At 37.7% G+C, this 13,859-nt stretch overlaps 1 protein-coding gene across 4 annotated transcripts in view; it reads left to right on the top strand.

The window, feature by feature from the left end:
- Nucleotides 1-13,859, top strand: part of palm2akap2 (PALM2 and AKAP2 fusion) — a 246,809-nt gene that overhangs the window by 177,611 nt on the left and 55,339 nt on the right. For 3 of the 4 annotated variants that reach the window (XM_082157648.1, XM_082157646.1, XM_082157647.1), the window contains 4 exons: nucleotides 7,481-7,595; nucleotides 9,718-9,739; nucleotides 10,300-10,401; nucleotides 12,227-12,892. In XM_082157648.1, the coding sequence (XP_082013774.1) occupies nucleotides 7,481-7,595; nucleotides 9,718-9,739; nucleotides 10,300-10,401; nucleotides 12,227-12,892 (905 nt within the window). The remainder of the gene's footprint in view (nucleotides 1-7,480; nucleotides 7,596-9,717; nucleotides 9,740-10,299; nucleotides 10,402-12,226; nucleotides 12,893-13,859) is intronic. The other variant, XM_082157649.1, reaches the window with a different exon arrangement.

Raw genomic sequence — 13,859 nt, 5'->3', positions numbered from 1 at the left:
ATGCAAAACTAGTGGACTGCAGATCCATCCCAGAGACACTGAACTAACCATTAACTGCTAACAGACTTCAACAAATAATTTGAATAATGGACTGGCCAGTTTAACAAAATCGTCAATGTCAGTGGTTTTCAGTGTAGACTTAAACTAATAGAGCATTCCTGAGTTCCTAATATTAGCAGGAAGGTTATTTTAAGATTTCATAAGAAGACTTCTGTGGGTTTGCTCTCCTAGTCACTGAAGTTTTACATCATTAAACAGCATCACAATTTGCATTTACTCTCACTTATGGTCATTTAAAAAAGCATACAACTTCCTTGGGCTGTAAGCTCCCATCTGTCATTGAAAGGGCGATTTAGTCAAATGGACAGGGCGAATGTTCAGAAGAGTGTGTGGCTGTACTGGTTGTGGGTGGAAGGTGATATATCCTGGTCTGGTGGGTGTGGGTGACGGGGCAGGGTGCACTCGCACAGAAACCTCTCTGTCAGGACAGCGGCAGGAAAGGAGGAATAGAACCGCCTCTGTGGCGAAAGTATGAGATTGAGGGAGTGGCTGGTGGCTATTTCTGTGCCCTGCAGAGGAGATTCTCCTAAATAAATGGGTACTCAAGACTTGTTTTCCCAGAGTTGATAAAGAAGAATAAACTTGCTGTATAGTTAAAGAAGCGTTACATGTTAAAGAGCCCCTATTCTGCTATTTTAAAGGTTCCTTATTTTGTTTCGGAGGACCCTACAAAAGGTTTACAAGCAGCCAAGATTTAAAAAAAACTCTTACATTTTCTCATAATATACATTGCAACATCCGCTCTTTTCTCACAGTGTCTGTAATGGATTGATAAAGGATTTGGTTTCTCTAAACATCTCCTTTCTGAGAGCCTAAACTCTGCTCTGATTGGTCAGATGGCCCAGTCTGTTGTGATTGGTCTACTCTGCTCTGATTGGTCAGATGGCCCAGTCTGTTGTGATTGGTCTACTCTGCTCTAATTGGTCAGATGACCCAGCATGTTGTAATTGGTCTACTCTGCTCTAATTGGTCAGTTGGCCCAGTCTGTTGTGATTTGTCTACTCTGCTCTAATTGGTCAGATGACCCAGTCTGTTGTGATTGGTCTACTCTGCTCTGATTGGTCAGATGACCTAGTCTGTTGTGTTTGGTCTGCTCTGCTCTGATTGGTCAGATGACCCAGTCTGTTGTGATTGGTCTACTCTGCTCTGATTGGTCAGATGACCTAGTCTGTTGTGTTTGGTCTGCTCTGCTCTGATTGGTCAGACGACCCAGTCTTACAGTGTGTGTTGGAAACGAAACACTCATTATCATATCTGAATTTCAGCTCCAGGTCTTTCTCAGCTCTTGTATACACAGCAATATGAACAGTAATGATGGCTTTGGCTTTACCTCTTCTAGTCTCAGCTACAACTATAGTCAAAGTAGACATTGTTCGCAGGCAGCCAATCAAGACCATAAGTTGGCATTATGCAAATTTGTTACTAACGGTTAGAGCAGGAAGACTACAGTTTGAACTTCCATTATCAATGTACTGTAGTTTAAATGATTTACTATAGTAATTGACAGCATGTAACAGATGCAGTTAACTGTTGTTTTGCAGTCTAAAGAAGATGGATTATGAGTGGGACTGTTTGAGACACTTGTAAAAGAATGACTGTCAGCAGATGAAACGCATTATCAACAGATGGCTATAGTTTTGAAATAAGCAAATATTTATCAGCCTAACCAATACATCACTCTATCACACTAAAATGCAAAGCATGAGGTTATGCCTGCCTGTTTAAAAAAAAAGAGAAAGAAAGAAAGTTAGAAAAGAAAGAAGATTAGAAAAATAACGTCATGCAACGAGAACATTAGTGTAACTTGTTTTGGCTGTGGTTCTGGTGGTTTTAACTATAGCCTCGGCTGAACAGCAATGCGTCTCTTGCGAGGGCAGACTTCTCCTAAAAACGTATCACTACAGAAGACAGCCCAGCCACTGAGTCTAAAGTGAAGCTCTAACTACCAGGCTTTCCAGGAAAAATGTGGCGTTGACATGATACTAACTCAGTCATAAAGCTCCCTCCCCGACACATCTGCACACAAACTGTTTATACAACTGAGCAAAATGAGCTCCTAATATGGTGAACAGAAAGTGTAAGGTCTCTCGTCCTGCACTGGAGTAAAGACAGACAGAAAAATAAACATTACATCAGGCTTTCAGATAAGACTGTCTGTTAGTACTATAGTAAGACCTCTTAATGTACCGTATCAGGAGCTACTGAATTTCAGTCAGCATGGAAGTTTCTGTGCCAGCTCAAGAACAGTGTTATTGTACCATTGAGATACCATTATAGTTTTTATTTTAATTATTTTTTTCTTTTTTTTTGTTAACTATAATGCTTCACAAAAATGAATATTAACAATTAAAATGTTTTGGTTTGTGTTTTTGGTTTTAGATCAGTGCTATTTTAGCCAGTTACCTGGAGCACTTTCATTTTCTTCAATATTTAGCAGGAGAACATCCAGTTAAATTTATGCAGTATTTTGCTCCACAAAGTCACACATGGATTCATTGTGCCGTAATGAGCGTTGCCCTAGAAACGAGAGGTTTCTGCGTCTGCAAACGCCTCAGAGAAGAATCAAATGTTGTCGTTTCATGATTATGGTAAGGACAAACACACAGAAGTCCCAGAGATCTGCCTCAGGGTCCTTTAGATTTGACATCTGGTAAACTGGACAGGAAGCGCTCCGTCATGTGTTATCGTGGGAACAGGAGCGGGGGGATGATGAACTCGGTCTGAGTGCAGGGACATCGCTGCACAATGATGATTTACACCGAGGTTACAGTGAAGATGCTCAGCGGAGATTTTGTAATGATTGCAAATGGTGAATCTCACAAACAACAGGCCCTGATCACATTTCAACCCAAGATCTGAATTAATCAAAACTGAGCCTATTTTAGGACATTATTTTGAATTGTTGTAACTATAATGCAACATTTGTTTTATTATTATTATTATTATTATAACGATGTCAATTCAAATCAAGTAACTTTTATTTATATACTATAGCAATTTATAAAATACATAATGTTATACTTGTAACTTAAATAAATGCATGGTTGCAAAGTCAAAAATGCTGATTTATTGTTTTAATTAAACATTTTAAGTTGCAAACACTATTTTGTTTAGTTCTTTTGACATAATAATGCTGATCATGACTTTAACTTAATATTGTGTGTAATTTAAACTCAAATTTCTGAGTTAATTGACTGTTTCAGTAATTTAAGTTGTAGGAACTTGTGGATTTCTAGATCCCAGCATGCTTTGCAAAGGACTGGATAAGGAGAATAAATGTTGAATAAATGTTGTTATTTTATTTTTATTTTATTTTATTTTTTAGTGAAGGGAAAGTCCTGTTAGTGTTTATTGCAGTTATGTTTGACATTTAAAAGAGTTTCTGTGATGTTGAAGTTATTTGCACTGTGAAGTCATCTAGCAATGACTGCGTTAATGCCGGATCTTACTTGTTCATTAAATATACATGTTAAATAAGTTATTTTAAGCATGTGCTATGATAGCTGTGGATTTGAACTGAAATAGATAAGATGAATTAGTTCCTGGTCTACAACTCAAGTAGTTGTAGCGACTTGCTACAAATTGTTAAATTACTCAATGTAGTTTGTTGGTTGAATGTAATTTCATTCGAAGTTGTCATATGCAAACTCTTCCAAACAGAGATCAAATTCTGCTGTAAAGCAGCTCTAAAAAGACAAATATTCAGCTGAGGTCAGTTCAGTGTTGATTCAGTTCAGTTCAAATGAAAATAATTCATTTAAATAAAATTATTTTTATTTAAGAGTGTTGAACACCCTCTACTGTACAGGCGTGAATTTGCATTTCCTTCAGCCTGATGCTTTTTATTTCACTTTTGGTGTGAAAGGCCCTTATTTGCCAAAATATGTTTTATTTTTATTTATTTTTTATTAAAAAACAAAAGTAGTTAATTCTTCCAGAATTCGTTTTTTTTTTTTTTAGGGAGTAACGCAATATTGTAATGAATTACTTTTAAAAGTAACTTTCCTAAAAATTGGTAACGATGTATGAAGAAGTCACTTTCTAACCAATCAGCTTTCTGTTGGTCAACATGGCAAATTCACATGACTAACTTGAACTTATGGCTGGATCTGAAATGAACTTGAACTGAAATGACTGGGTTTTTCACAAAAATTCACCAAACAACAGTAAATGTGACTGAAGCTTAATTGTTTTATGTACTGTAATTTAATTTATTAATAAAATCATTAAATAATTTATATTACATCATTTTTACTGTGATGCGGTAAAGTAACCTAATAAGAATGACTATAGAACAGTGGGAATCGCTTCTTACACTCAGATCCCACAGGAGAGAGTGATGTGGCATGAGGAATCCTGCAGGAAGTGATGTGTGTGTGTGAGTGTGAGGCCTGGATGAGCTCATCAGACACCAGAAGATGCACTCTTGACCTCTGACTACGCTTCGGAACAAGGAAAAAAAGGGAGACACAAAAATTCTGCTTTCTGAATGAGTCATGTGGTCGACACCCATCGTACTGGAGCTCACAGGCTGGGTGACTCAAGGATCGTTCTGATCCAGTTCTCTATGACTGAACAAATAACATGAATATTGAATAACCGATAAATCCACTAGATAATAATGTGGTTCAAGTCAAGGTTTTCATGCTTATTTTAGTTATTTACACATGGAGGTGCTGCATTAGCAGTTATTAATGAAAACATATAGCAAGTGAAAGGACTAGTGTATATATAATCACACCTCACAGAGACGCTCAATTCATAGTTACGGATGTTGATGCAGATTTCCTGTTCCTCGTTTTCCAAGTCTTTGTGGCTTTTTTCTGTGTGTGTGTGTGTGTGTGTGTGTGTGTGTGTGTGTGTGTGTGTGTGTGTGTGTGTGTGTGTGTGTGTGTGTGTGTGTGTGTGTGTGTGTGTGTGTGTGTGTGTGTGTGTGTGTGTGTGTGTGTGTGTGCGAAAATATGCATGTGTGTGTGCGCGTTTTGTGAATTCTGTACTTTTTTTGTGTTCTCCATACTAATATTTCAAACAGAAATCATTGTATTGTGTAATAGCTGTTGGCTGAACACAGTAAAACACAATAAAACCATAATGACAAACAAGAGTACTTTTAACTAATGTCAGTTATTGATTAATTAATCATTTTTCAAAAATATTTTTTGTGTTTTGTGTGTCATATTTTGTATTATTTATAAAAGCGATTTAATTCAATTAATTCAGCGATTTAATTTAATTTAAAAGCCTTTAATTCATTTTCAAAACATATATTATGGAAAATGGCATTTTTCCTTTAGTGTTTCATATTTCGTCACTGCCAGCAGGTTCCTATTGAGAAAACTTACCCCATACCGCATGTGTTTTATGAACTTATGTCATAAATCTCTTTTTTCCCTGGTCAATAATCATGTAAAGTTTTAATAGCTTAAATAAAAGACTTCAATGTGCCATAACAGAAATCACATTTAAAAATGAACTTACCCTATGAAATTCAGTCAAATAAAAAAAAAACTGAACTAATCCAGTCGCCCTTTATGAATCACACAAATCTAATGTAAGATTACTGATGATGCTATTGTGTCATGATTCCTCCACTAGATGGCCTTGAAGCGCTGGCTCTTTGACTTTCTCTGATACCTTCCCATGACAGCTCCACTCCTGCTCTTCCTGACTCTCCAGTTTTGCAAGAAAGCAAGTTGCAAATTTTTCGTTCTAATATTTTAGTTTCGGGTTTTTTTATTGACACTATTAACAAAATAATCTTCTATAGACAGTGCAGCTAAAATTGTCAACGTACAAATTGTAGCAACTTTTGACATTCCCATAAATTAAAGACTCTTTAGATTAATTTGATGATCCAGTTCTTTGTACTTTACTTTTCTATTCATATCTACTTTTCCTATCTACTTTATAATTATTTTTATATTATGTTTAACTTTTTTTAAAATGTATTTATTTATTTATTTATTTATTTATTTAACGGTTAAAGAAATAGTTGTTCATTTTTGGGTTGAAACCCAGACAGCAACATAATCCGGCCCAGATCCGGCCTTATGTTGGTGTCTGGGAATGCTCCTTAAAATTAATTACTATTATATATATATATATATATATATATATATATTACAAATACATTTATAAAATATTAATATTTTACACACACACACACACACACACACACACACACACACACACATATATATATGTCTTTCCTTCTTTCTATCTTTCTGCTCTTTTCCATAAAATGAAAAATAATAATAATATACCACACAAATTGTATGGGTTACTCTTGTGATGCTTTTGTGGTGTTTTAGGGTCCGGGGGAGCAGGGTCATCCCGTCTAACATCTCATTCCGACTTCCACAGACTATAGACAACCAAACGGCTTTCTTTAATTGGATTTGATCTTGACGTGTTGTGTACAAATCAAATGAAAAGTTCAGACAGTGCCTCATGTTGATGCATTCATGGTCATCCATTATGTTTGTACACACAGATAGCACATGTCTTTATGTAGAAGGGATATTTGTCAGGAATCGTGGGAAGGCTCCTTCTCTTTTGTTATTGCAGACCAGTAACCTCAGTGATCCAAACAATAGCAGGAAATTCTCCTGGGCGGAGGCAGCGCGGCTTCCTCATTGGCTGCCAGCATTCACAATGAGTGAGAATGGAGTCCGCTGGGAAAAGGAGAATATGCGTGGCTTAATTGGCACTAAAGGGATATGTGTCTCATTCATTTCCAGAATGTGTGCACACATCTGTGCATTCCAGTGCATGATTTCATTCAGCGGGCAACACGTGTGCATGCTGTGAAGAAGTTCAAAGCGCTGATACAGTCAACAGGTTTTATGTTTCGGATTTTTCTTCAGGAAATAAAGAGCACTGACATGCCTGATTTTGTTTCTTTCATGGGGTGCAAAACTACTTTTAGTAGATTGTCTAGACCGCCTTTTTCCATACAACATGGTTCCAAAAAAACTCCCTCGAAAAGAACACAAACGTTTTGCAAGCGAATGCAAAGTTTATCTGGCGCATTTTTTTTCCATCACCATGTCCATTTAGGGGTTATTTTAAATTGTAATAATATTTCACAATACTGCTGACTTTAAAAAATCTTACCAACCCCAAACTGTTATATGATAGTGTACTTCAGAGGTTAAAATGCAACCTCTTCACATCTCTAGTTGCATTATTGATGCACTTGATCTCCAGGTGAACCCAGACAACAATATACAGTAGTGTCGGCCCATATGTACCAGATGTGGCCTGGATCTGGGCCAACACTATATTGCTGTCTGGGAAACTTTAAATTTCATCTGGAAACTGGGAATTTATATAGCATGTTATGAATAATTAAATTCAGTAATTTTATGTATTGAATTCAAAAAGAAGAGGATTGTTATGGTTTCTTGTGTTTTTGTAGATTGGAATCAGAAATCTGTCTTCTGGAGAACGAAGAATCCCAGATCTCGGCTAAAGAGCAGGTTCTCAGAGAGCGACTGCGGGAAACGGAGAGATCTATTGAAGATCTACAGAAGGCAAGTGATCCTCGAACACAGAAGAACACAGAGAGAGAGAGAGAGAGAGGCCTCGGAAACTGACAGACACAGATCAAATGTCTGAATATCCTTGCAAAATATCAAAGCAAGTATCATTTATTTTAATAGATGACAGGACAAATACCCATTTAAACTGATGGACTACAACTGTGGTTACTCTTGAACTTGAGGGTTACTAATGGTGTGTTCGAGTCCTCAGGGAAAGTTCACATTTATGAGTCATAATTACAGCCTCAGATTGGACTCAGATCACAGTGCTGATGAATCTTCTCTTAATTAACTACAAAAAATACAGCAAGAATGTTTTAACACTTCTACAAAATAATGAACAAAGAACATGCATCAAGTGTGTTCTTGCTTTTTTATGTTTTTAATCAATTTATGAAACTAAATCGTTACATGTTCTATTGTAAATACAAGACTATGGTATTTAGTTCATGCTACTGACATGCAACCATAGAACTCTGCAGGAACGAGTCCTAAAACCTGGAAATGAACTAGCATTTTTGCACTTCTGGTTTTCATGTTTTATTCTATAACAAAAAATGTATCAGTAATACCCAACTTGTGATTTTTTTTATGCTTTTACTGATCAATAGGACTACAGAGGTTGTTGGGGTCATGAAATGTACCAAACAGGAAAATGCATCTACTTGTCTGCTTTTACAGCTTCATTGCGTTTATACTCGCGCTCTTTTCTAACTATTCAAACTTGTGCAAGAATCATAAACTTTTGCTGATCACAGAGCTTATTTTCTGCAATAATCCAAAAGCCAATGAAAAATGCTACTGGGTTTCTGTCGAGGGAACCAGGGTGAACCAGAGTCTTCAGGGTTGGCCTATAAATAAATACGACAGCTCTATTAATATCCACAATGATTTCTCACGGACACGGAAACTTAGAAATCCTGAGGTTATCACATGATTTGAACACATATTCATTCATCCACTAAAAAGCACCTTGAATCCAGTAATTACAAAAATAGCTCAGTCCAAATTAGTTCTCATTTGTTCATGCTAACCACTTCTACAGATTGATATTTTGTTATCTAACATTATGGCATGCAGACATTTTTTAAATGTGAAAGAGAAGTATGTAATTTTTTTACCCCTTCCAATATCAGATGAGGAATAATTCTGAAAACTTGTTTAAAACAGTCATAATTTTTCCAATAGCTTATTTCGATGGTCCACTTTAGACATTTTACTGACTATAAGTAACTTTGCAACTACAGTGCTATGCATAAGTTTAGACACCCATGCTAAAGTTGACTAAAAAGAGGGAAAAAAATCATCTTTTGGAAATTGAACTTAATGCCTTAATTAAAAAATTTGGAGAAATCCAACCTTTAAGGACACCAATTTTCTTTGTGAATGAATAATGTATCATAAATAAATAAATGTTCTTCCTTAAAATACAGGGTGCATAAGTCTGGACACCCCTATGTTAAATTCCCATAGAGGCAGGCAGATTTTTATTTTTAAAGGCCAGTTACTTCATGGATCCAGGATACTATGCATCCTGGTAAAGTTCCCTTGGCCTTTGGAATTAAAATAGCCCCACATCGTCACAGAGCCTTCACCATACCTAGAGATTGGCATGGTTTTATTTCAGTTAGCCTAATAGCTGGTGAGATTTGCATTGAGAGATGATCTTATGGAAAGTACCCCATGCCAATCTAAATGTCAACTATCAATCATTAGGGTATCAGTAGACTGTTACGTTATGGTTAGGGTTAGGGTTAGTAAAATAAGTTGACATATAGTCACTTATAGTCAGTTGAATGTCTGTTCACAATAAAGAGTTATCAGATATTAAGCAGACAGTCTACTAATACTCTAATGAGAGTTCGTTGACATGTAGTTGCAGATTTACTTATAGTTAGTAGAATGTCTAAAGTGGGCCATCAAAATAACGTGTTACCATACGCTTTCGTCACAATAGTCATGCAGAAATTACACACTTTGTCTTTAAAAGTCTAAATAATGTAACAGTAATGCAGTAATTTAGAGAAATGCAGCTATTTAAGAAACACTGTGTGTAAAAATGTAACAAAGCACAAGTATGTTAATCATCATCTTTTCTTCTTTTGTTCTACAGAGTCTTCAGAATCAAGATGGAGGTATGGAAGTCATTTGCAATACATACAGTATTGTACTAGATGTGGGGGTGGGGGGGGTGGGGTTTGTCCTGTAGTGCCAAAATCAGTCTCAATACAACATAGACATTTCATGCCTAGTTCATGGGCATCTCGGTCATGGAAGTTACTTCTAAGGTACCAGTGCGATGGTAGACAGTCACTCAAAACATGCTCTTCTCTTGCATCCTTTTGTGGGACAGAGGTTTCCAACATTGGCCTCTTGGACCATTTCCCTCTTGCCTCAGCTGGACTATTGAACTCCACACATATGGCAATGACTCTGCACTTTGTTTACCTTGATCCACCTATTCACAGTGAATCCCTGTTTCCCAGAGCCACCATTGTTTTGCTGTAATTCACTTGCGCTGCTTTTGCTGTCTAAGCAATGAGCTTGTTTCACGGGGGGGAAAGGGGCGATAGAGAGAGAGAGAGAGAGGGGCACTCAGTTTAGTATGGGGTATTGGAAGGGGAGGGAGCAAACTCTGTGGGCTTTTGAACACAGGAATCTAGTTTTAGTGTCTCTTCTGCTCTCCACCGGACAGATGCGGTGAATTACAACTGCTCCCAGATCCCGGACCTCCCAGAACTGAACTCCCAAACTCCCATCTCAGCTTCAGGGGATCAACAACCGCCAAGAAAATCTGGTAGGTGCTTGTTGGGCTTGTGGGAGGGGCTGGGGTTGGTCACGGGTTTGGGCCAAGGCCAAAAGTGGGTATGGTTATGTAGATTACAGATGGCGCAGTTACTCACCATGCGAGGATGGCATATTCCATAATCTATGTACAGTAGGGTAACCGGTCACCGGTTTCAAACACATATCAAAGGCTTAAACTGCTTTTGTTGGGCATGTGCTAATGACCAGTTCAGAGAAGCTCAGCTTACAATAGGCCTGTGATGGAGATGAGTGGAAAAGTCCATTGCCGTAACCATTTATTGCATGTCTAGTTCAGGTCTCACTCCATCAGTTGCAGAGAAATGGTATGAGTGTACAGGGGGAAAAATCTGTTCCAGAACAGCTTTGAATAAAATCAAGGAATCAGCTGAAATTCTTCAGGTATACTTCTTCATCCGTTCAAGTACTTCATTTCTTTACATATAAGGTTTAGATCAGTGGTTCTCAAATGGTTGTAGACTTTACATTGGACACCAAGTTGTGAAAGTACCACAATTAGTCATCGTTTAAAATGTCAAAGAAAATATGAAGGACTTCATAAGTATTGCTGTGAACTGCATGGGTCCATCAATATGCAAATGTTATTAGCATGACATCGGCTAAGTAGGAAAAATACATTTTTGTAAATGCATAAACAACAGCAGAAGTGTGATTTACCAACAGACACTGGACCTAATTAGTACTCGCCACACAGTATAACCAATCGGCAGATGAATGTGCAGGAAAAGTTATTGGACATTTAGATGCATGTTAATTGCAATGCATGAAAATGTATTGTAGTTTAAATTTATATTAAATGCAATTAGCTGAACTTTAGTGCGCTATTTTTGCCTCACTTATAGGACTTAAATGCATTGTTATAAGTAATTTCATAATTACTTCTATTGTCTTTGAAATATGGTTAAAGTTGCTGCAGAATGAACTGACAAACATTTACGGAAAACTAAAATATACTTTAATGTAATTTCTATTAAACTTGTATGTCATGTATTTAAATATATTTGCAATTACACATTTGCAATGATGAAGTTGCAATTTAGTTCATTTAAAATATATTAATGTTTTTTTCAAATATACTGTATATACTTTTAAGATTTGAAGGACACTGCAAGTGCACTACAGTACAGTTACTGTTCTTTTCCACAAGGATATTTTTTAGCTGCCCTAACTATGCACAATTACATGGCTAGTTGCATTTTATTATATGCATTTAGCATTGTTTTTCTTCCCTGCGGCTTATTTTTAGTTGCAAGCCTCCAGTTTAGAATCACTGGTTTTAAGGGGGGGAACACATTCTGCTGTCTATAAGTAACATTGCACCTACAAGTCTACTAACTCTCATTATAGTGTTAGTAGAGTATTAGTAGACTGGTAGGGTCTTAGTCAGTATAATGTCTGTTGAGGAGCGTCACAATAAAGTGTTAACAGATATTAAGCAGACAGTCTACTAATACTCTAATGACAGTTAGTTGAAAAAGTTACTTATACTCAACAGAGTTTTCAAAAGGGACCATCAAAATAAAGTGTTACCAATAACTCCAAAGATTGTGTCATCGACTAAGCTTACGTCAGCATACAGCGGTTACTGGCAACAGCGTAATAACAGTGCAAAGGGTAGGTTGAATTTGTTTTCTGCCTCTGTTTTTAATGCCAATTTATGAGACTGTACGAGTATTGCATGGGCATAGTGACATCACTGAAAAACCCATTAATAATAAGCATGCCACATTTCAGTAATGCATGATAGACCACCCTGAGTAGACATTAACCCACAACCGTCTGCACTCTTCCCCAAGCATTATACGCCATGGAGATCAATGTCGAAAAGGACCGGAAAACGGGTGCCACCAAGATCCTCTCGACCTCAGCAGTCAGTCCACGGGACGCTCACCAGAGGGGCGTCAAAGTCTACGACGACGGCCGCAAGGTGATCTATGAGGTGCGTTCTGCGGGATCAACCACACTGGAGAACGGCACGCACCCCTGGAGTCCCGGACAGGTGGACCAACTGATGCAGCAAGTCGGCCAAACCCAACAACGAGATGACGTCGGCCGAGTCACTGTCACTCCGGCTGAGCCACAGCCAAAGGGAGGACAGTTGAGCACCAGAGAGGCCAAGCAAGACACAAAACAAACCCCTAGCAAAGGCTACGAAGGCGAGGTCATGGAGACGCCAAAGGCCTCGGCCGACAAACCGGTGACCATGATCTTCATGGGCTACCACAGCATTGAGGACGAGGAGGAGTCCAAGAAGCTGCTCGGCTTCGACGGCACCATCAAGGCCGAGATCGTCCTCATCGACGAGGATGACGAGAAATCTCTTCGGGAGAAGACAGTCACCGATATGTCCACCGTCGACGGCAACGCCGCGGACCTCGTGTCGGGTCGGCCTCTGTCCGACACCTCTGAACTGTCCTCAGAAGGCAAAGACGAAAGCTCGACCAAGGAACTGCCACCCACAGGTACTGAAAAGAAAAAACGCTGCCAGTGCTGTGCTGTCATGTGACCTTTCTCCCGCAACTTCTCTTTTCCTGGAGCACATTCACCAAGGCTCTGCCTTCCTTTAAAAAACAAATCTCACCCTGTTACTAACAGCACCTCCACCTCTGTGACGTGAGAGAAGTACGCTTCTCACTCTTTCTTTTCCACAGATCGTCTGGTTCTCCTGGTGTAAGGTTGCACAACATTTTGAAGACAAGGTATTGGCCGAGAGCGTATCACACACTCTTAAAAATAAAGTTGTTTATTGGCATTGATGCTTTCATGAAGAACCTTTAACATCCATGGAATCTTTCTATTACACAAAACATTCTTTATAGTGAAAAAAGATTTTTTTTAATGTTCTTCACACTTAGAAAAAAGAAATTTTAAGAACTGTTAATTAAAAGGTTGTTTGGGTTCTTCTATGGCATCACATCGGGGGGAAAAACCCTGTTTGGAACCTTAATTTTTAGGAGTGTACGTGAAGCTTTTGCCCCATTAAAAAAAAAAAAAAAAAACGTTTTATTATTCTTTATTGTAATTATCGTTTGAGATATAGAAGAAAAAGCCAAAAAATTGTATGTAAATGTAGAAGATTTCAACCTAGAAGTCCAATATATAAGGTTGGATAATTTCATAGAACTTCATACAATGGTGTAGCATTGATTTTACAAAAAAATATTGTCCATAAATGTCTATCCCATTTGATCATTCACATTATGGAAACACAAAGATCCATACATAAGCATGTTTGACTATTATTATGTTGTCCGGTAGCCTTACGAAGCCTTCAAATTACTTAACAATTACCAGAAGCATTGTTTATCAAAGATATTTTTGTTTACAGATCCAGATTTATTTTTCCCAACAAATAGAGACAAATGTACATATGCTCGCATTCAACTGATCTCATCGAAAGACGTTTGCCTTTCTGTGCCTCTGTATCCT

Source organism: Leuciscus leuciscus (genome assembly GCF_965113295.1).
Source record: "Leuciscus leuciscus genome assembly, chromosome: 24".
In the NCBI taxonomy this organism is placed as follows: Eukaryota; Metazoa; Chordata; class Actinopteri; order Cypriniformes; family Leuciscidae; genus Leuciscus; species Leuciscus leuciscus.
This window is presented reverse-complemented; position numbering and strand designations above follow the sequence as displayed.